We start from the raw sequence: 23818 nt of genomic DNA on the forward strand, positions 1-23818 counted from the left end.
AGGAAAACAGTGAAGGGGGCCAATATTTGTGTAATATATTCTCACTTTTGCATTCCTGTTAACAAACAAGCAGGAGCATTCTGTATCATCTGCAAACATGTGAGGGAGGCCTGGTTAATACCCACATAAAGGCCATTAAAGAAGTTCAGGCGGGTCAAGATAAAAAATATACATGTATAACCCTTTCAAAATCATTAAAAGACTTGACTTTGGATAATTGCTTCAACTGGAAAAGCTAGTTTAATAACTGGTTTAATCTGTTTATCCACTTTAAAGTCAGTGTCTATAATAATGCAGGTTTGTGCTTTTATAGCACCAAGATCTAGATAAGAGGACATCAAGATTAAGGCCATCCAGGCTTTAATATCCTTTAGCCAGTCCATCTATGGTGCTATGAAATTGGCATCTTTCTGTTTCAAAGGCAGAGAAAGTTTTGTATAATCTGCATACCAGTGAAATGAGATGCCATATACTTCCTACAAATAAGGAAAGCGTATATAAGGACAACAGGATAGGTCCGAAAATGAATCCTTGAGGGACTCCACACAAGAGAGATGGTGAGGAGGACACAAAATCTTCATGGGAGACAGAAAAATGTATGTCAGACAGATAAGATCAAAACCACTCCAAAACAGTACCTTTAATGCTAACACAATGTAATAAATCAGAAATCACGACGTTATGGCCTACAGTAGGGGTGTCAAACTCAATTCCTGGAGGGACACAACCCTGTAGTCTAGGCTGTAGAGTTTAGCTCCAACCCTAATTAAACACACCTGATCCAGCTAATCAAGTCCTTCAGGCTCAATTGAAAACTACATGGTTTGTGTGTTGGAGCAGGGTTGGAACTAAACTCTGCAGGGCTGCGGCCCTCCAGGAACTGAGTTTGACACCCCTGGCCTACAGTATCATGAGAACAGCATAATCGTCCGAGTCAGTGGCTAGTAGCAGATCATTAAAAACTTTTACCAGTGCTGTTTCAATGCTGTGAAGGGATTTAAAACCAGACTGGAACGCTTCTTGAAAATCATGTAGATCTCAGAAAGATTGCAATTAGCAACTTCAGTGGTCCCACTATTGCATGTTTAAAATTCTGAGGTACAACTTCTGAGGCAAGACTGCTATTTATAATTATTTGAATTTTAGGTCCAATGGTTTCAAAAACTTTTTTTTTTTTTTTTTTTTTGGAGAACATAAGTGGGGGAAATGAGGGATAACATAAGATTTAAAAAAAATAATAAAATAAGGAGGTCTATGCAACAAGCAGATGATTTCATCTTACAAATAATATCTCTCAAAGAAGAAAGACACTAAATCGTTGCTGGTCCCCAATGACTTCCATAATATTTTGTTATACTATAGAAGTCAATGGCTACCAGCAAATATCTCCTTTTGTGTTCAACAGAAGAAAGAAACTCATATGTGACTGAATTAGTAAAAGAGTACAAATATCTTGGCATCATTGTTGACGATGTCCTATCTTTTGGCTCTCATATTACTCAACTGAAGAAAAATTTAAGCCAGGAAAATTAAGCTTATTAAGGTTTTATTTTAGGAACAAGTTTTGTTTTTCATTTAATGCAAGAAAGAAATTAGTTTCTGCTACTTTTTTACTTGATTATGGTGATGTAGTGTATCAGTTTGCACCTTCATATCTTCTTTCTACTTTAGATGCTGTTTATCATGGTGCTTTAAGATTGATATCAGATTGTAAACCCTCAACTCATCATTGTACCCTGTATAGCAGATTAGGTTGGCCTTCTGTGTCTATTAGGAGAAAAATGCATTGGTATGTAATTATTTATAAAGCCATCTTGGAGATGTTGCCTTCATATCTTTACGGTCTTATACAACAGAAAATTGTCAAGAAATATTTTCTTCATTCGCAAAATTGTTATACTCTCTCTGTTCCTTTTGTTCGATCTGAACTAGGTAAGAGGGCTTCTATGTATGCAGCTCCGTCTGACTGGAATCTTCTTCAATCGAAACTGAAATTGCAAAATTTACTGTCTTTGGATCATTTTAAAACAGTTATTCAGCAAATGGAAGTTGGCTCGGTGATCCTTGTTCCATGTGTTTTTAGTTTGTTTGTGTTGTGTAAATCTGCGTTGAAACTGATTGTATTGCTGCCCATCTTGGCCAGGACACTCCTGTGAAAGAGATTTTTCTCAGAGAGTCTTTTCTGGTGAAATAAAGGTGAAATAATAATAATAATAAAAAATAAAATAAAATAAAATAAAAAAATATATATATCTATATATATATATAAGCTTGGACCAACTTGACAAAATTTTCATTTTGGGGTGAAATATCTCCAAAGGCTAATTTATGTGATGTGATCCATATGCAGAAACATTAATGAAATGGTAGATTACAAATAACAGATTAAAGAAGAAGGTAAATTTTTTAATAATTTGTTGCTACACTCTACTGATTGTTGTTTAATTAACAGGTTTACTGATGAATAGTAGATACAATAGTGCAGATATTTTAATCTCATTTTTACTTCACTTGGTAATGAATTGAATCTTCTATGTGGATTAGGAAAATTTACTTGAGTTTTTGCTGAATCATTCACTTCTCCAGAATAAGGGTCAATAGACACCTCAGACGTCAATCATTAACTCTAGTATGATAATGATTCTAGGCTGACTGAGGTCCAGTGAAAACTAGATTAAACCAGGACCAAAAAAAAAAAAAAAAAAAACATTTATTGTGCAAAATATGAGGTATGGATAGCAATACAATTTATTTTAATGTTATTTTGTATTCTGAATATTGGGGCTGTTATTTTTGTCATGTTATGTTGACATTGCTGTTTGGCCATCACTGTTTGTGCATTGCTGTTCTACAAAACAGCAAGTATTTAAATAAAAGTGATGTCCACATTTTAGTTTGTGTATAATACTGTTGGAGTTTGTAATATTTGTATCATACTATGTTTTTGGAATGGTATAATGGTAATATCATGGGTTTTGGACATGGTAACATCATGTGGTATTCTTTAAACCATGCTTTATTTGGTTATACAGTATTCAAATACAGTATTGCTTAATATACTGATATTAATTACTATGGAATTAATATCTGTTGTTAAAAATGCACCATGGCACCATTATAGACTCTTATAATAAGTGTGATAAACAATGTGAAGTATCAGAATGTGAAAATTTTGTGTGCTGGAATGAGTGAAGCAAAAGTATTGGTCTGTGAGATCAAGATTGCTGGGTGAGGTGAAGGTTGAGACACATTTCATAAGCGTTTCAAAATCTATTGATAGCACAGAACTTTCTAGTGGATTAAATCGTATTACTGTATTTAATATACATATTTCATATTACTGTTTTTACTATACTGTATTTCAAATGTAATTTACACGCTTGCATTGCAGCTAGGCTGTGGCTAACAAAACTATATTAAACTGTATGTATACTCTTGTATTTTTAAAATGTTAATCATGATGGCTTTATTGACCCTGTATTGAAATCAATCTTAGATCATAATGAAGATAACTGCACAGCTTTTGAAGACACTCCCCTAAAACAGCAGATATTACGTTTGTAATGGTAGCCTATTAAAAAGATTTCTTCTTTGGCAGTAAACACATAATACATTTATAAGCTTATATAACTTCTTTTGCAAGAACACTCAAATAATCTACATTGGAAGCATGTGTCACTATATAATCTACTTACCGATTTAAATGGGATTGCATGTCTGTATAGTTTTGGTTCTTTAAATTCAGTTTCATTCCCTATGTTCAATCCTGGGCTGTTTCTGGAATTGCCCCCTATACCCTGAAATAGGGCACTACTAGACATTTGTAGTAGTTCTGAAACCATAGTGGGCCTTATCAAGTGCACTCATTCTCATAATGCACCTAACTGATGTACACTCAAGGGATATACCCAAAATGCACTGTGAGGGTCATGCCGAATAAATTCCGCATCTTGCCTTAAGATGATGCCTGCAGCTGAATGATCCATCCATCCATCGATTTTCTAAACTGTCCATTGTGAGCACAACATAATATTTTACAGGTATATTGGGGATTTTGAACACAACCCTGGTGTTTTTCCACAGTTACTCATTGGTTGATTGATTAGTCCCACCTGTGCCTTGCTTTGTCCCACATTAAGCCATTCTTGCCCAATCACTTTTCTTTATCCGACAAAGCCCTGAGAAGTGCCCTCCACTAATTATGGCACACTAAGTAAATATGAGCAAAAAAGTCTATGGAAAAATGCTTTTTCTGTTGGATCCTTCATTCAAAATACACTCTTAAAAATCTGAACTTTAATTAAAAGTAAAACAACTGCAATAAGTTATGATCATAAAATAGATTTTTCTTGATTATTGTCATCCTTTTATTTTTTGCCTCGCTTTGATAAAATTACAGCTCTTCTTCTATTGTTCTGATACCATTTCCACATGCAGAGCTTTTCAGATGCTTCATATTCTGTGGTCCAAGCTTGTGTACTCTCCTCTTCAGCTCACCCTACTGGGTTTCTATGGAGTTTAGGTCAGGCCACTATTTTTCTTTGAAAGCCTGGGGGATTGGAATGGCCAGGGCAAAGCCTTGATTCTGTGGTCAGTGAACCATTTTGTGTTGATTTTGATATTTACTTTGGATCATTGTCCTGCTGGAAGATTCAACTGATGCTTCTACATGCTTTAAACTTCATGACAGAGGCAGCCAGGTGTTGATTTAATTTTGTATATGAAATAAAAACTGCCCCACAACATCTAAGATCCACCACCGCACTCTAAAATAGGGATTTGTTTTTTCCAAAAAGCTTTATTCTTCCGACCAAAGAACCTAGTCCCAGTGAAATGTCTGGTAATGTTTGGCAAACTGTACGCACATTTTATAACAGGAAATGTGCTTATGCGTCACCTGACACAGTTTTGGAGACTTTCAGATGCAGGATTCTTACTAATATCAGACTGCAGGTGATTCTAGGAGATTGTTTGGGCACTCAAACCATCCCCACTATGGGGCCAATAGATACACATCTTCCATGTTAACGTCTCCATTTTATATACAGAAATACTGAACGCAATTTTTGTTTAACTAACTTCTAGGAAATCACGTTATCACATATTATGCAATATTTGACTAAAATACAACAGAATCAAGAATTCCCTTACCCAAGGCTTGTTTGATTGGCATGTCTGAATTACTGCCCAGACAAACACAGCCAGGTCAATACACGAGATATTCTTTTGATTGATAACCTGCAAGCCAATCACATTATATAACAACTATAAAATTTTGGCATATGTCCTGGTAAAATGACCTAAAGTGCCAGTCAGGGTTTGTGAATGGTTGGCATTTGTAAGGTTAGCTCTTGGTTCGACTGATTATGATTTGGTTTTGGATCCTACATTCCAAAAAGCGTCCAAAAAGCGTCATTTTTTACTGTAGGCTATTATGTTTATTTAATTTGATCAATTATCAATGCAGTGAAAACATTTTATGTATGAGGAACTCGTTTTGTTAAACATAGCTGGGGCAACAACAAAATGTCCTATTCACAGAGGCAAATTAGGGCTGCCCTATTTCCCGCCTTTGTTTTCCTGCTAGTTGCTCTTGTTTTAAATTTCAAGAATAATGTGATTAAAAGTATAAGAATTCAAGATAAAGAATAAAGAAAATGTCCCAATTCACACATGACTCCCCAATTTTCTTATATTTGGCAGTTTTTGGATTCACACATGTTTGGGCTTTTGGTTTTGTCTATATGATTTCTTATGATATGTCTTATGTTCTGTTTTTCTTGTTATTCTGTAAGGCCTATTGTTAACACAATTTCAAGTCACTAGGCACGAATACATTTTTTTTTAAATAAATAAAACAATACAAGTTTAATTTTGTTTTGGACCCTCAAAAGTATTATATCGATTATAATCTTCTAGTTTACTCTTATAAAAACAAACAGATATATTTATATATCTTATAAATATAGTGGTAGCAACAACGCATCACATTATAGAGCCTACACATTTGTCTTGTTTTTACACCATGATTTCAACAATGCTTCTAAAACTGTGGAAACTTTCGGTTCCACCCCCTCGCTATTGGTAGTCTGATTGCTGGCCTGCAATACAGTTGTGCTGAAATAAATAGCAACAGTGTCTGCTGAATCCTCCTTTCCCGCAGAGGAACAACTCCAATCTGGACTTGCAAAGGTATGATTAGTGTAATTAGTGTAATATCTAGCTACATGTAGATTGCTTAAAAATGCAAGCGTAATAGCAAATTGTCCCATAGACTGTGCGCAATGACAAAAGGACACATGCTTGTTTCGTGTCGTATTCGTAAATTAGTCTTGTGTGAGCGAATAAAAAATAAACAAATGAATATCGCCTAGTTCATGTAAAGTTCATGTCATATGTGATTTGACTAATGTGTTGGCTTCTTTTCAGTATAGTAGCCTAAACTCTGTGACATGCTATGTTGTAGGCTATAAATGAAATCGTGCCATAAATGTCCGGTTAAATATTTGGGTTGTTGTGGGCGTATCTGGTCGATCGAACTTTGTGTGACCCTGCAGTGCACTCTGATTGAGCAGCTATCCTTCAGTGATGAGCCTTTTCTTTGGTGGGTTTCACTGCTTTCTGATATTCACTCATTTTAAAAAAACTTCTCTGTTGCCCGGCTTGGAATGTTACTGCTTGGTGATATTCGTGAACGAACCGAATCATTCTTTTGAACCGGTTCTTTTCAGTAAACCAGTTGAACCTGTTCGCCAAAATCGAATTGGCCACTTACACACTACAGCTAAATTCGGGTGTCAGTTCACCTTTTACTCCTTAATCGCGTTCTGTACACACATAATTCACTAAAATACGGGAGTGACAACCGCATTTAGAGAAATTCTACGCAGTGTGTACAGAACTGAACTGAACAACTTGACGTATTTGAACGTGCATCAGTGTATTCGTCTGTGTGTGAGATGCAAGAAAACACTGAAAGAAGTCTTAACTTAGCACGCGCTCATGAACCAAGTGTGTTGCCAGATCTTCATAAGAAAAAACAAGGACAAGCACAAAAAAAAACACTAAACCTAAAACCCAAATGCTTTGTTTTATAACAAAAAAAACAACAACATATATCTCATATCCGTGACAGACCACTTTATTAACTTCAAACTATTTTGTTTCTTTTTTGTCTTTGGGAAAATAAATGGGGAATAAATATAGATCTGATGAGTACAAACAGGAGGAGTTTAACAATTAAAAAGGTGAAAAATCTTCTCAGGAAATATACAGCTGCAAACCCAGTGTGGGGAACATGACCAAAACAGCCAAATTTAATATGCATCATGTACTATAAATGTTGGTTGCTCCTATGACAAATTGCTTGTGATTTTCCTAATTTTTAAGTCACTTTGTATAAAAGTGTCTGCTAAATGGTGTGGGGCAGTTGTGGCCTGATGGAGAGTGTCAGGCTTATAACCCAAGGTCACGGGTTTGAGTCTCTGTACTGGCAATGATTGTAGATGGGGGAGTGAATGTACAGCGCTGTCTTCCACCTTAATACCTCAACTGAGGTGAGATCCTCGAGCGAAGCACCAAACCCCTGGGCCCCGCAGCAAAAATGGCTGCCCACTGCTGTGTGTGTGTGTGTGTGTGTGTGTGTGTGTGTGTGTGTTTGTTCACTAATCACTGCTCGCTACATACTTGGCCATATGTCATGTCCTTTCCTTTCCTAAATGAATACATGTAAATTGTTTTGGTGTACAGGTTTAAACTTTATTAACTTTGTTGCATAGCTTTAAGATAATTCTTAAATTATAGTGCCCCATTGCATTGTAAATGGATAAAATATTTTCTTTAATGTGTACCAAGTTCTGTGAAGTTTAGAACAGTGCCTGAAAAATTGTCTCTGGGCAGGGTAAAGGTAGTTTCAACATTGTTCCAATTCCTCTTTTTTCCTCCATATAAGCATATAATATTTGGAATGGGCAGAGCAGAGGGGAAAATTTTTTGTGACTAATCAATAAAATAAATACATAAGCTATACAATTATAGGTATGAAATTATAGACTACAATATTAGTTAATTTTATCTTTCTTGGAGCTTGACACTTCTGGTTCACTTGGATTTATATGGACACCTAATGTATGACATGTTGCATGGGGTCCTAAATTGCATACAATATAGCGAATTAAGCAATTAACATAATTATTCAAAATGAAAGTATAAGAACCGCACAGCTAAAGCAGTTCTAGGGAGGTCTTCAGTGCATTACAGGTCCATAAAATTACGCCAAACACTCATGATACATGTACACAGAGACATTTAGGCTGATGATACATTGGGCAACTTTTGAGCAATGTTGCTGGGCAACTTTGGGAAATGTTGCTGTCAGTGGGCATCCAGGTGAGACACAGAGCCCATGACCAATATAAAATATCCAGAAACATTGGCCAAACACTGTTAAGAGCCACACATACTTTTTTTAGAAGAATTTTAAGTCTTCTAAAGTGTCTCAGTATCACTCTTTACACTTGTCACATTTTATAAAAAAATAGGATATATTATTGGGAGTTACAGACCTTCCTGTATTAAACATTTTAGAGCTAATATAATTTTGTAAAGGCTAGTAACTCCCTAAACATCTATGCTGTAAAAATGGCATACAGAGTAAAATAAATGTTTACATTTGCAAGGCATAAAAACAGATGTACATAATAAATTATTATAAGATCATCGAGTTGTAAGAATGTCCAAAAAGGGCAATTGACAGTTCTGGCTTGAAACGCTCACATTGGCCTCGTTTTCCAGTCCATCTTTACTACTGAGCCCTGGTAAAGTTAAGTGTCCTGCTCAAGGGCACAATCATGATAAAGGTTGCTAAGTGAATTCCCTATTCTTACTTTGCACATGCTTACCAGTACAAACACTGATTCACTAAGCAACAGTTTTGGAGGGTTCTTCTTTGACCGGAGTCAGTGGCAGGCCAGACTACCTGAATTTCCCTTGAACATGCTTTTGCATAGCAAGCATAGGCTTGTGAATTCATTCTAAAGCAATGTATCATAAGAACCAACAGTATCTGCAGTACAAAATTCCAAATTTTACTTTTTAAGACAAGCTAGAGAAGTGAAATGCAGAAAGAGAGAAAAGAGTTTTTTTTTTTATAGGAAGTGCATTTATTTACAGTGCTTGTAAAAGATGTCATCAAACTATTTCATACTTAATTTTAAAACTAATATGCTACCATGTATAGTAATAGTAGTAGGTGTATGTGTAGTCAGTAATAGTTTATTTAACCTGTATGTGTTCCTTTAATTTCAGATGAAGATTGCTGTGATTGGCCAGAGTCTCTTTGGACAGGAAGTGTACAAAGAACTGAAGAAAGATGGCCACACAATTGTTGGTGTCTTCACCATCCCTGACAAAGATGGAAAAATGGACCCACTTGGTAAGTCTCTGTTTCTGTAAGGATCATTGATGTTACTCTTAAAGAGATAATTCTTTCATAATTTACCTTTGCTATACCACACTGTAAAAAATTATTGTGATTTTAATGGTAAAAAACTGTAAAAATGTCACAGTAAAAACCTGTTAAATGATTAACAGTAAGTTTTCTTACTATATACAGTGAATAACTGTAATAGATCTAACCTTTGTTTTCGAGAAAGTAGCCTCAGAATCGACACTCATAGACTGTATCTGAAACCACCCCCTACACCCTACACCCTACACCCTCATTCAGTAGTCCCTACATCATTATATAGTCCACTAGACAGAGTGATTGAGAACATATGAGTGAATTCAAGACTACAACTGACATACAGCCACATCCTTAAATGAAATCGACTGAAATAAAACAGCAGAGGATGAATAAACAGCTCCACTTATTACTAAGCAGTTTGACTTCATTTCTGTCATATATCTACAACTTAACAGAGATTTATATTTTATTTCAAATGTTTTGTTTGACCTCACCATTTTGGTGATCAGTGTTTGCTTTAGTTACTGTATGCTCTTGACCCTTGACTCTTTAATATTAGTTTTTTTTTTGGCTGTAATAACTGTTTGTGACGCATATTTGTTATGACAAGAAAAGCCAAGAGAATTTAAGTAGATTTGATTTACAACTAATGACCTGATTCATTGATCTTAGCTAGTGTCAAATGATATGGGTGATTTGTAATTAATTTCATATTGTTTATGGTAGTAATATTACTCCACAAGATAAGCTGACAAACGATTACGAAGGAATTTAAAAACATTTTATGCACAAAACCTTTAAAGCTACAGCACCATTTAGACACACAGACATCAAGAATCAGCACATGAACCTCAACAATGGTGACTATCAATAATAAAAATCAATTCATGCCGCAAAGCATGCTGGGTGCCAGTACAAAACTCCCAGCATGCATTGCGGCATGAATAAATTATGCAGGTGAATGTTCTTACTATTTTCTTTATTTGCTTTTACTTTGGTGCTGTTTTGGTTGTGACTTTCAGTAGACTGTTTTGTGATATTCAGAGTTGAACCGATTTTTAATAACTTGTGTTTTATCATTTTTTTATTGTGACCAGTTTTGAGATTCATACGCTGATTGTTGATGTCTGTGTGTGTTTGTTCTGCCGTAGTTCAATGCATTTATTTGTGCATGTTGTGCTTAGCGCTGTTTCACAATATTTGATTGCTGTAGTATCAACATATCACATCTTTAATAAGAGATTAAACATTGGTTAAGATCAGTGAATTAGACTAGATCATGATGGTGATCTTCTAGATCACAAACATCAGTCTCATCTGATCATGCATTTTTTTTGTTATTTCTTGCTTTAAAAACTGTACTTAATAAACACAGTTAATTAAAGCAAACACATAAAAACCAACTTTAATAAGTCAAGGTTCAAGAGCCCAAGTAAAACACTGATCACCAATATGGTGACTTCAAATGAAAGCACAACACCTAACAGAGCTTTTGTACACATATGAGGGAGATAAAGTCAAAGTGTTTATGTAATAAGAAGCTGGTGATCCTGTTTGTGGAGTTGTTTAATCACTCTCTTCTGAGATCTTGAGAGATTTAATGTGTTTTATTTCAGTTGATTTAATCTTTGGCTGCAAGTTTTGTTTCTCTGCTCTTGTTTCTCTTTCCTTCGGTGATTCTACTAGTTAACAGCAGGTGTTCATCACTAAAGTTCAATCCTCATTTAATTAGTCACTTCATTCTCTCATTAACTTTAGTGTTACTTCAACACTCTGTAGTGTGGACATATAAGTGCTCTTTAAAACCGAGGATTTTGCTGTGGGATTAAAGGGGTTAAATGTGTGAGATGAAAAAAAAAAATACACAAACGTAATTTTAACAGAAATACACCGTAAATTAAAAAAACTGTTGATTACTGGCAACCACAGCTGCCGGTATTTCACCGTAAAATCAAGAAAAAAAAACAGCAAAATACTGTAAAACCTAACAGTCAACTTCCTGTTGTTTTTTGCGGGTCACCATTGTGCTGGAGAGTAGAGCCTGTGTTTAAGTTAAGGACGGACAGAGAAACACTGATGTTATGCTGCATGTTGCTTTATTGAAAGGCAATAACTGTGTAATTACTGATGCAATAAGAATCTCTTCGTTAATTTCAATCATACATGTACTGTATGTGTGCTGCGGTTATCTGCAAGAGATTTGAGTTGAATTGATACTTTTAATGACTTTGCATAAATCGGTAGGTTTTTCTTCATGTGCTTAAGCAAAATAGTTCTCAATACCCTTATGCTCACTTTACATAAACATTATACATATTAGTTTATAAACAAATGGCAGTTGGACAATTTAAGTGCAGTCGGTTTCTGCAAATAAAATGAGTTAACTGAAAATTTGTATATGAAGAGTTCAGATGCAAAACCCTCTAAATCTTCTTTTCTTTTAAATGAGCATTTTTTTTATCAGGCTCCTATGATCAGGTTTAGTAGTTTAATTTTAAGGTAATTAGTTAGTGAATAACAACTTTTCTTCAAAAATATCACTTTAGACAAACCATTGGTTTTTAACAAGTTAGATTTTCTTTTGCGTCAAAACCAGCTAAATCCACTTGTGCTTTTTTTGCAAAAACCTCTGAATCCACCTCTTTGGGACAAGACAGTAAATAGTTGAAAAATCCCTAAATAATGAATACAGGCAAAAAGAAAAGATTCACACAGTATAACCACAATGGCACAAAATGGCAGCATATTTAATTTAACAAAAAAAAAAAGATGTTACACAAACAACCCAACATTAAAAATGCATTAAAAATACATACATCTGGCATAACATCCATATGAGACAGAAGAATGGCATCTTGCTTGACTTTGTCGTTACTGAAATAGAGCTGTTGTTTGTATAATACATCAGATTCCTTCAAAGTAACGGCACTGCATGAAAAACTGTTATGAATGCATGTTACATTTGCGACCCAGCCATTTCCACTGTATCTACTTTCTTTTGCTTTATAACGGGGAGAGATTTGAGGTAAATAACATTTTCTTCTGCTATTCATCGTACACCAGCTTTTATGTTAAAAATCTGAATCTGAATCTAAAACGATCTCCACAGAAAAACCGGCTCCTCAGCGCGCCGTTATATTGAAACCGCTCAGAATCATATGATTCGATTCGCGCCTTCTGATTGGTTCTCGGAACATAGCGGGTTTTGCTGCCGAAGGGAAGTGGCGTTTAGAGGCTTTTGCCAACAAACCGATATTTCTGAATGGGCTGACGCTGGGATTTAGAGGATTTGAAGCAAAAATATTTGTTGAACGTGTGTTATGTGCCGTAAGCATTCGCTTAATGCCATTATCTCATTTTTGACGGCGGTGGCGTTTAGCGGCTTTTTCATCTGAACTCTTCATATTAACATTGTATCAGTTAATGAAATACGGTATTTCACTGTAAATTTAAACAGTTCTGTAAATCCTAAAATGTTGCTACCGTATTTTTCACGGTAAAATTCTGGCAACCACAGCTGCCGGTATTTTACCGTAAATTTAACAGATTTTTTTTTACAGTGCAGGTTTATATGACTTTCTTTCTTCTGCAGAACACAAACAGAAATGTTTTGAAATATAAGCCACCTCTGTGGGTCCATTTAACGTGTGGAGTCACTAGAAGTTTAAACAAACACACAAACAGATACAACGGTATTCCATATGACCCCAATTGTCTTCTAAAGTGAAAAAAAAATAGTGTAAAAAAAAGTGCTAATATTTTAATATTATTTATAAACGATCATTGGGAACTTCAGCACATGAGGCGTGATGAAAGCAATTTGTGAACCTTATGCAAGAAGTCCTCTGTGCTTTCGCATCACTTCTCGTTTCATGATTAAAATGTAATTGTTTTTCTTAAATGCCTATCGTTTTGTTTCAGAAAACAATTGTATGGATTACCGTCATGTTCACTGATACACATTATATGGACTCAGAAATTGATTATTTTTCTAAAAATCTTCATTTGTGTTGTTCTGAGGAAAGGAAGCCATATATCTTGGATAACAAAAGAGTCAGTAAATGATAACAGACCAGTGCCAAAATACGGCAGGCGGCCTGAATGAAATGCAAATTGACTCTCTGACAGTAACAGCACTCTCTTATGTAACGGCAGTAGCTCTGCTCCTGCACCAAACATTCATCTTTTTCAAAAATGCATTAAAAATGGAATTCATACATAAATGAAGTACTTGCATAAAATGATTTGAATACAATTCTTCTATGGTGAATGTTTTTATATACTGTAATAAAATATCATGGTGGCCTGTTAATTGCTGAACTGTTCATAATTAAAAAACATTCATTAAAATTTTAATATTTATATAAAATGTAAATAATTTCAAATATACATGTGCTATCCATTAAATATAAGTAATCTGATGCAACCAACATTTATAAACGTGCAGAAGAACACTCAAAACTTTGTGTTAAGGTCAACAAGTCTCTTGAAATGTAAAATATGACAAGACAAGATTAGTTCAGGTTGTTAAATGGCAAGACAAATTAATTCAGGTCATTAACTATCTTGTTGTGGGAATCCCCAAAATGATGTATTGAATTATAATGAATTAGCTGCACTATGGAACTTTGGCCAACCTCTGTCTTTGAAATATATTTAAAAAAAAAAGCTTTTTCATGGCAGGTGTGCTTCGCCGCTGCTCTTTTTTGCATATGGATCTGAAATAAAACACAAAAGTTACACAAACTGAAATAAATCTTTAAACTTTCCACAGCGACTGAGGCAGAGAAGGATGGCGTGCCAGTGTTCAAGTTTCCCCGCTGGAGGCTGAAGGGAAAGGCCATCACAGAGGTGGTGGATCAGTATAAGGCAGTCGGTGCTGAACTGAATGTTCTTCCTTTCTGCTCTCAATTCATCCCTATGGAAGTGATAGATCATCCAACACATGGGTCCATCATTTATCATCCCTCCTTGCTGCCCAGACACAGAGGTGCCTCTGCCATTAACTGGTATGTCTGTGTGTATGTGTTCTTTTTGTGTTTTATTACTGAGTGTGTGCGTATGTGTGGTAATTAGAAATATTATTCAACTGCTTTGACCCCAGTATTTGGTGTCAATGTTGATACTGTAGACAGAAAACCAGCGTTTGTAGGACGTAGGAAGTATTGATTTGAGCCATAAACCAAAAGTAGGTCTAGGGATGCAACAATTAATCAATGATTTCAATAAAGAAAATAATCAACAACAATGTTCTGTGGCCAAAACACATCTATGAAAAACAGTGGAGGATGCAGAGTGAACTGCTGTGGAAAAAACTGCATGAACCGTGTTATTGTAAACATGAAAATGCTTTATATTTAGTGTTTCAAACAAATTCATGTAATTTAAGGCAGCTTGCTATCAGGTGCTTTGATGGATACATGTTCTAAATTTTAATGCATCTGAGACATGTTTTCCCCAGCACATAAAATTTAATTTTGTAGTTGTACCATTATCTGCAAATGTTATTAAGTATCATATGTGTTTAAAATGTATCATATTTCATTTTTTGGAGCTTGGCACAATATTTTATTCACTGACAGAAACAGCATGAGGATGAGCAAATGATAACACAATTCTCGAGTGTGTAAATTATATAAAATTGCGTTATTTTAACATCCTTTATGTTTTGCTATTTTGTGTCCACTAAGGACTCTGATTCATGGTGATAAGAAGGGTGGGTTTACTATATTCTGGGCAGATGATGGACTGGACACTGGACCAATTCTTTTACAAAGAGAATGTGATGTGGAGCCAAATGACAACGTAAACAGCATCTACAAACGCTTCCTGTTCCCAGAGGGAGTCAAAGGCATGGTGTGGATCAATGCAGAAACAGCTACATCATATTGCAAACTATAGTATAATATGCAGTAAATTTAAAACTGAATTCCATTGACTGTTTTAATCTAGGATCAGTAGGATTTGAAGTCCGATGTAGTTGTTGTATATGAGAGCACCCTTGGATTCTTGTGTGTGTGTGTGTGTTTTTGTTTTAGGTGGAGGCAGTCAGGTTAATTGCAGCAGGTACAGCTCCGAGAATCAAGCAACCAGAGGAAGGAGCCACATATGAGTGTATTCAGAAGAAAGAAAATTCAAAGGTGGAGTTCTCAGCCTATTTATAGATGTATAGCTTCAACCTCGTTGTACACAACATTTAAACAATAACTATGGTTGGTTGAATAGATTGACTGGAACCAGCCAGCAGAAGCCATTCATAACTGGATTAGAGGAAATGACAGAGTACCTGGAGCCTGGGCAGAGATTGATGGCAAAGTGAGTGTTTTAACTAGCACACACAACAGTACAGGAAACATGCAGAGACTCTTAGTCAAATGCATTAAATTATGGGCAAAAACTTCTCTTGTTGCAACAGTATTGTTTTAATTCTTTTGGTAGAATGTTTCATTTTATGGATCAACACTGTTGGAAAATGATCATTCTTCAAGTAATGGTCAAACTCTGGAAATCCCTGGAGCAAGTCGACCAGGTCTGGTTACCAAAAATGGCCTTGTTCTTTTTGGGAATGATGGCAAGACGGTAAGGATATGAAGAAATATTTTTAATTTCTGCTATTAAAATTGCCAAACTTGATAAAGAGAAAACTTGATATAGGCACAAAACATAGTTAACATAGCACCACCTATTTTAGGCAGGATTCATTTGTGCTGGCCTGAGTTGTTGAGGGGATTTGTGATGTCAACCAAAGTTAAAGGGATAGTTCACCCAAAAATTCTGTCATAATTTACTCACACTCATGTTGTCTTAAACATGTATATGTTTATTTCTTCTACTGATAACAAAAGAAGAATGTTGGTAACTAAAAAACTTTGGTGATTTGTATGGTCAAAAAAAAGAGGAGAAAAAACTACAGAACAAAGAAAGTGATACCCTTTTGGAATGACACCAGGATGAGTAAATGACGACACAATTTACATTTTTGGGTGAACTGTCCTTTTAAGTGCAAGCTGCAATCATCACGGTCCAAGAACCTGTGAAGAGACCATAACCAAAATAGGCACATTCAAAAGAATAGATCCTATTGATGCTGTGGATGCAATTGCTTCGGAGTCGAATGTCAACTTCTTCAATCACAGATAGCACAATTAGTTTTTTCTTATGTTATAGCCCCTAGCAACAAGAGGATTTGTCAATGCAAACGTGCTAAACAGAAGTCTTACTGTTTCAGTGTGTCAGTATGAGCTACAGCTGAAAAATCAATTAGATCACATCTTAGAAATGATGTACTGAATCAAAATGTTTTTATCATGAGGGTCTCTAGATGATCAGTACCATAACCGGACAAACAGCCTGTGTGTTACTTAGAAAAAATGTAAAATGTATAGGACTTTTGTCTCAACTCAAGGATTCAACAGAATTCTAGCCCATATGGTAATGGACAATAACATAATTGTACTTGGGTCCTACTAAGTTTAAAGACCTTAAAAGTATAGGTCATTATTCACCCCTAACTCACCATGTTGATCCAAACATTTGACATTCTTTGTTTAGACATTCGACATCTTTCAAAATATCTTTTGTGTGTCACAGAATTAAAAAAAAAAGCATGCAGGTTTAGAATGACACACGGATTGAGTTTTCATTTACACATTTACCCAATATAATGTGCAATGCAAGACTGTAGCTGAGTGTGTGTGTGTGTTTAAGTACATGAAGTTTGTTTGTTTTTTTGTGTAGTTACTTGTGAAGAACCTGCAGTTTGAGGATGGGAAGATGATTGCTGCATCCCAGTATTTTAAAGCTGCTGTCAGTTCCACTGTGGAGCTCTCTGAGGATGAAAAACAATTTGCTGAGCAGATGAGGGTGAAAATATATGACTCATTTCATTACTAGTCACCTTGATATTCTTTGTGTTGTCTGTATGCTACAAACTTGTTAGTATTAAATACTACATTCTCAAAGATAATGTGTGTTGAAGGCAGAGGGTGATAGATTATAGAGTATTTATTGCTTTTTTTTGTCCAGGTGGTGTGGAAGAGTATTTTGACTAATGTAGAGAAGATTGAAGACATTACTGACTTCTTTAAGTCTGGTGCTGCTTCGATGGATGTAGTCAGGTAATGTGTGAATGTAAAATTGTCATCATACTGTATATACATGTACATACTTTATTTTGCTCATTTTTGCCTTTATATAATCCAAAAGATATTTTTCTTATTTTTGTACTATAGACTGGTGGAAGAGGTAAAGTTGAGGGCGACACAGTTGCAGTTGCAGAATGAGGATGTTTACATGGCAACAAGCTTTGAAGAATTCATTCAAATGTGTGTGAGGAAGCTGAGAGGAGAGGATGAGGAAGAAGAGTTCACCGTAGACTATGTTAGTATTGTATCTGTTAAATGGGTAGTAGCTTATAATTATATATATGTATATACAGTATATTGTTTTGAAATATATATATACAGTACATATATAATTTATACACAAAAATGCAGTGCTGAAACAGACACTATTTCAACGTTTTACAGAATATTAGAAATTATATCAGGAACTCTAGAAGTCCAAATATGGAATTTGGAACTGAGGATTTCTAGCAATTGTTGTATGTTTAAGTGGAAATTTTCCCATTATTGCAATAAAGAATCACATTTTAAGGTTTTTAGTTCGAGATATTGTAGATCTACACTTCAAACACAGTGGTAAACGTCAAATTTTGGAACATTGCATGTATCAAACTTAGAATCACTGACTGATTTTTTTTTTATGAAAAAAAAAATTTGATTAGGTAAATTGGATTTTATACAGTTTTTTTTTTTTGTGTATGTATTAGTAATCTTGTATTTTACATGTCTGTTGTAGGTAGAAAAGAAACTGAACAACATGACAATCCAAATCCCACACCAGCTTTTCATAAATGGGGAGTTTGTAGATGCTGAAGGGGGAAAGACCTATAAGACCATTAACCCCACTGATGGACAGGTACACGGGGGACACATTTTCTTTTGTCACTCTGTCTTTCTGCATTATCTATTTTCTTTTTCACATTCACATTTCAGTTTTTGTTTGTGTAGGCAATCTGTGATGTGTCCTTAGCTCAGATCTCGGATGTGGAAAAAGCAGTGGCTGCAGCTAAAGAAGCATTTGAGGAGGGAGAGTGGGGCAAGATGAACCCCAGAGACCGAGGCAAACTACTCTACAAGTAAATGCATATTATATTTAAACATTGCAGTTACACGGGTTTCTTTCTTATGTTTCTCCATTGAACGTGTAATCATTTGAATAAAATATTTAATTTGGCTCTGATTATCTTTGCTCAGACCATACTGGCAAAAAGATTTGATTGACCAAACTGTTCTCTCATTAAGTATCAATAAATTCAACAAGGATCACTACAGAAAGGAAATATCCAACTATATGTGATGGACGATGATTATTTGTAACACAGTCTCTGCAGTGATAAACATAATAGTAAAGTTTCATAATTGTAATTGTGTGTATGTGTCTATTCTCCAGACTGGCTGATCTGATGGAGCAGCATCAGGAAGAGTTGGCCACTATCGAGACCATAGACTCAGGAGCAGTCTATACTCTTGCCCTCAAAACACACATCGGCATGTCTATTCAAACCTTTAGATATTTTGCTGGCTGGTGTGACAAGATTCAGGTTTGTTTGTTATTTATCAGAATATTTTGGGTATTCTGTTATTAAAGTATACATTCTGTGTTTTTTCGAGCTTTATTCACCTTATTTAAACATTTTTGAAAAAAAGTTTTGGAATAAAACAAGGGACAAATTGAATTTTGTGATCATTGATATGCACTGAATGCTGTTGATTGAGTGTAACTTGAACTGAACCCAGAATATTCCTTTAAAGCTAATTTGACTGCATTGTATTAGAAACTACAGTTTTAGTAATATACAAAAATGAACATATCCTTGTGTGTGTCTGAAATATATTAAATTATTCTCCACAGGGCTGCACTATTCCTATCAACCAGGCTCGACCTAATCGAAACCTTACCTTCACCAAGAAAGAACCAATTGGGTAAAATTAACTCTCCTCATGAAAAAAATCACCTCAATTACTATGCATTTAGTTTATCTGGACTGAGTGTTTAGAATATTTAGCTCTTGTTTATGTTCAGTGTGTGTGCTATTGTCATTCCGTGGAATTATCCTCTGATGATGCTGGCATGGAAGACTGCAGCCTGCCTAGCAGCTGGAAACACTGTGGTGCTCAAACCTGCACAGGTAAAGAACTGAAGTTTATAACAAAAATGGACACAGGCATGGCATATTTAACCCGAACAATATACACACAGAATTTAAAGACTCTGTTTCTGCATTCTATTCTAGGTCACACCTTTGACGGCTCTCAAGTTTGCTGAATTAACTGCATTGGCAAAGTTCCCGAAAGGCGTGGTGAACATACTACCAGGATCAGGTACATATAAACAAAACGTACACAACAGAGTTTAGTATAGCCCAAAACTGTCAATGAAAATAAACCGATATACTCTAACTGTTTTCTGTATACAATTCAATATCAATATTGTAAATTCTTTGCACAATTTAGTTTTTTTTTTAGTAAATCTGATTAATTTTTTAAAGCTATCTGCTTGTAGTTTCATTGAATGTTGAATATGTAAATTTCAGGGTCTCTGGTTGGTCAGCGGCTATCTGACCACCCTGATGTTCGAAAACTTGGCTTTACCGGCTCCACTGAGATTGGCAAACAGATAATGAAAAGGTGGATGAGTATCTATTTAAAATCTAAACAATGCTGGAGTTTGAGTATTTCTTTAATTTGAAGTTTTCACATTTCAGTTTTTGTTGTAAATTACAAATGAAATTTAATTAAAAGTTGGAAATCATCAAAATTCTTGTGTATCTTGTAGCTGTGCAGTCAGCAACGTGAAGAAGGTTTCTCTTGAGCTAGGAGGAAAGTCTCCTCTTATCATTTTTAATGACTGTGATCTGGACAAGGCTGTCCGAATGGTTTGTTTATTTCAGTACCATCACACAATTGTATTTGCAGTGTAAATGTTTTGTTGTTATCTCAGACATATTTTATACCCTCCACACACTTATTGTCTACAGGGTATGAGCTCTGTGTTCTTCAATAAGGGAGAGAACTGCATTGCAGCAGGGAGACTTTTCATTGAGGAATCTACCCATGACACTTTTGTGGAGAGAGTGGTAAAGAACAATGCATATGCATTAGTAGCTTCATCTCTATTTTTACATATACTGTATTTCTTTTGATTACCTGTGGCTGAATCCCAGCTATTGTGATACATGGCATTGACGCATTCTTGTGAGTTATGGCCGTATATCAACTCAAGCTTTTGTAAGCAATTTGCAGCTACTAAAAATGTAATCATACTAACCTCTTAAAATGACTTAACTAAGACCATTTGCTTTTAACTGAAGTGTAAAAGGCATACTGTGATAGCATAGATGAGTTAATTGATTTGTAACTCCAGTATTTTAATTCAAAGCTCATAGCATATGGTGTCTCCTTGTCCACTGGTGGTGGACGAGGAGACACCACCCCTCATAATGTAGAGCACTTTGAGTGCTTAGAAAAGCAGAAAAGCGCTATATAAATGTAGGAATTATTATTATTATTATTATATATAACTGCATCAATGTAGGTGAGTGAAATCAAGAAGATGAAGATTGGTGATCCACTGGACCGTTCCACAGACCACGGCCCCCAGAACCACAAAGCTCATCTGGACGAACTGGTGGAATACTGTGAAAAGGGAGTCAAAGAAAGAGCAAAATTAGTGTGTGGAGGGAAACAAGTGAACCGTCCAGGTTAGAGGAGTGTGTGAACATATGCATAAGTCTTTGTAAGGGACAAAGTACAATGTTGTTTACATCTTGTATCTCTGTAGGTTTCTTCTTTGAACCAACTGTTTTCACTGACGTGCAGGATCACATGTATATTGCTGTTGAGGAGTCCTTTGGGCCAGTCATGATCATCTCCAAATTCAGTAATGGGTTGGTATAAATAAGCTACTTTTACCACTAAACTGCTGATTGTTTCACACCAAACTCCGCTTCCAGCAATTTTAAATGATTTGTAATAGATTTAACATTGTACTAATTTTTCAGAGTTGTAACAACGTGACCAAAAACTGCCTTTTCCTCAATCTCTCTCATTCAGAGATGTTGACAAAGTGCTGCAGAGGGCTAATGCTACAGAATATGGTTTAGCATCAGGCGTGTTTACACGTGACATCAGTAAGGCTCTGTACGTGAGTGAAAAACTTCAGGCCGGCACTGTGTTCATCAATACTTACAACAAGACCGATGTGGCTGCTCCTTTTGGTGGCTTCAAACAGTCTGGCTTTGGCAAAGATTTGGGTAAGACAAAAATACGATTGTGCAAATGATATAATTATTCTGATGCATGATAAATGAATTTAAATGAACACATATCCAACAGTTTTTTTTTTTTGAGTAGTCATTGTACTATATTTCAGTAATCATTTATCTTATAATAAATACTTTTTTATATTCAATATGTATATTGTTTTAACTGAGTGTATTTCTCCCCAACAGGACAAGAAGCTCTGAATGAGTATCTAAAGACTAAATGTGTCACTGTTGAATACTAATAAAATACTGGACATATAGTGCACAGCATAAAATGATTGCATTTTAATGCTCTAAAGTGGCAGCTAAGGACCATTTCAGTTTAGCCTTCAAATAAATTGTCATGACTCAGTAATTATTTGTTTTGTGTGTAATAATGGATGGATTAGATTTCAATTGAGGCAATTAAGGAAAATAAATCACAAGTTCCTCTTTAGTTCTTACTTTCCTACTCTTACATGTAAATGTCTTGCTGTATATAAGCTCAGAGAATTCGAGGATCGTACATCAGGTTATTATAACGGATGTTGTTTCACTATATCGGTTATTTTGAGATAATTGTTTGAAATACTGTGAAATAATGACTAGCCATCAAACAGTTTTGGGTAAAAATAGTTTTACATATTATTTACTGCACTGATAATGCTTGATCGTTTTAAAGAATTTATATTAAACTAAAGAGATAACAGAAGAATATTTTATGGTTTAGAAACAATGCCTCCAACATTGTTTTATGCCTTCTTTAATCAGATTAACATATTCCAAGCATGTGCCACAAAAGAATAAAATCAGTCCAGTATTGTCTTCTAATATTGTTTAGTGTGTTTTATTCATGGGCATTTGTGATTTGTGAAAAAAAATACACCTGATTACATGAAATAATGATCTGTACTGTACATTACAACAACTTTAATCCATATCCAACATCACAGCAGCACTGTAACAGTGTTTCACCTGTGAAATTATTTAGAGAATCATTATTAGTCCTAACAATAGGTTATTCAAAGTACAATTCATAACACTGAATTTTTTACAAAAAAAACAAAAAACAGAATATCTTCTGTAGGGTCAATGGGATGCTGGAGCCTATCACAGCATCTAGGGCCACAGACAGGGAACACCCTGGGCACACCACAGGGCTCACACACAGACACAAACACATTCACACCTCCAGACAATTTAGTGTCTCCAATTCGCCAGTGCTGCATGTCTTTGTATTAAGGGGAAAATGGAGCACATTTTCCCCTTAACACACAGACACCATGAAAACATGCAAACTCCACACAGAAAGGCCCCCGGGCTCAGCCACAACTTGAGGAGACCTTCACCATTCTGTCAGGATCCTGCTGCATTTCATTTCATAGGGAGGGTCTATGCCATGGGTTGGGTTCCTTCAGGAATTTCCCTTGACTCCCTGTGTATTTATAATGTCCCAGCTATTTCTAGCTATGCAAGTACAGCTCCTATCTGTATGACTGGGGAAAAAGGAAATAAATATGTAGTCACATGAAATGTACATATCAATAACATGAAATCAGAAAAAGATATGAAAACAATGCTATCATAGGCTAAATTGTGCTTTTTAAGTAAAAAAACAAAAAAAGCATCAATAGCCTTATGGCGATCATACTGAAATGACAATAATTGTACGTTTGTATTGTCTTAGCTGTGTACTACAAAAACAGTTAAAAAAACAAAAACTGCAGAACTACAAGTTGAGGAAAATATAAAAAGAAACTAAAGAAAAGAGAACGATCAAATTAATAACACTTCATGATAAAAAAAAAAAGATTTAGGGTTAAAGGAAAAGAAAGAAAACACGTATAATATGCAATGAGCCAAAGTCCCTCATATTTTAATTAATTTATTTTAATTTATTTATTTTGTGGTAAACCACAGAAAATGAAGCTCCGGACACAACCTTTCTTTCTTTTTTTCAGCCATGTTTTCCTGAGTGGTTGTTC

General features: G+C 35.3%; 1 protein-coding gene across 1 annotated transcript; it reads left to right on the forward strand.

Moving 5' to 3' along the window:
- The first annotated feature begins 6070 nt into the window (after positions 1–6070).
- Positions 6071–22663, forward strand: LOC306845112 (cytosolic 10-formyltetrahydrofolate dehydrogenase-like). Its single transcript, XM_079377701.1, has 23 exons — positions 6071–6192; positions 9307–9433; positions 14241–14475; positions 15157–15322; positions 15505–15606; positions 15692–15781; positions 15905–16045; positions 17204–17329; positions 17492–17583; positions 17698–17845; positions 18326–18445; positions 18538–18665; positions 18980–19130; positions 19442–19512; positions 19613–19718; positions 19824–19911; positions 20124–20217; positions 20366–20465; positions 20568–20666; positions 21125–21290; positions 21371–21476; positions 21643–21842; positions 22041–22663. The coding sequence occupies exons 2-23, from the start codon at positions 9307–9309 to the stop codon at positions 22094–22096; spliced, it is 2712 nt and encodes a 903-aa protein (XP_079233827.1). The 5' UTR covers positions 6071–6192; the 3' UTR covers positions 22097–22663.
- Positions 22664–23818: the final 1155 nt, after the last annotated feature.

This window comes from Barbus barbus (genome assembly GCF_936440315.1).
Source record: "Barbus barbus genome assembly, chromosome: 25".
Classification (NCBI taxonomy): Eukaryota; Metazoa; Chordata; class Actinopteri; order Cypriniformes; family Cyprinidae; genus Barbus; species Barbus barbus.

Coding starts and splice junctions, on each gene's coding strand:
- LOC306845112 (XM_079377701.1), top strand. CDS start 9,307: ATGAAGATTGCTGTGATTGGCCAGAGTCTCTTTGGACAGGAAGTGTAC. Junction 20,218..20,365: donor GGCAAACAGATAATGAAAAG/GTGGATGAGTAT, acceptor TGTATCTTGTAG/CTGTGCAGTCAGCAACGTGA. Junction 21,477..21,642: donor ATCTCCAAATTCAGTAATGG/GTTGGTATAAAT, acceptor TCTCTCATTCAG/AGATGTTGACAAAGTGCTGC.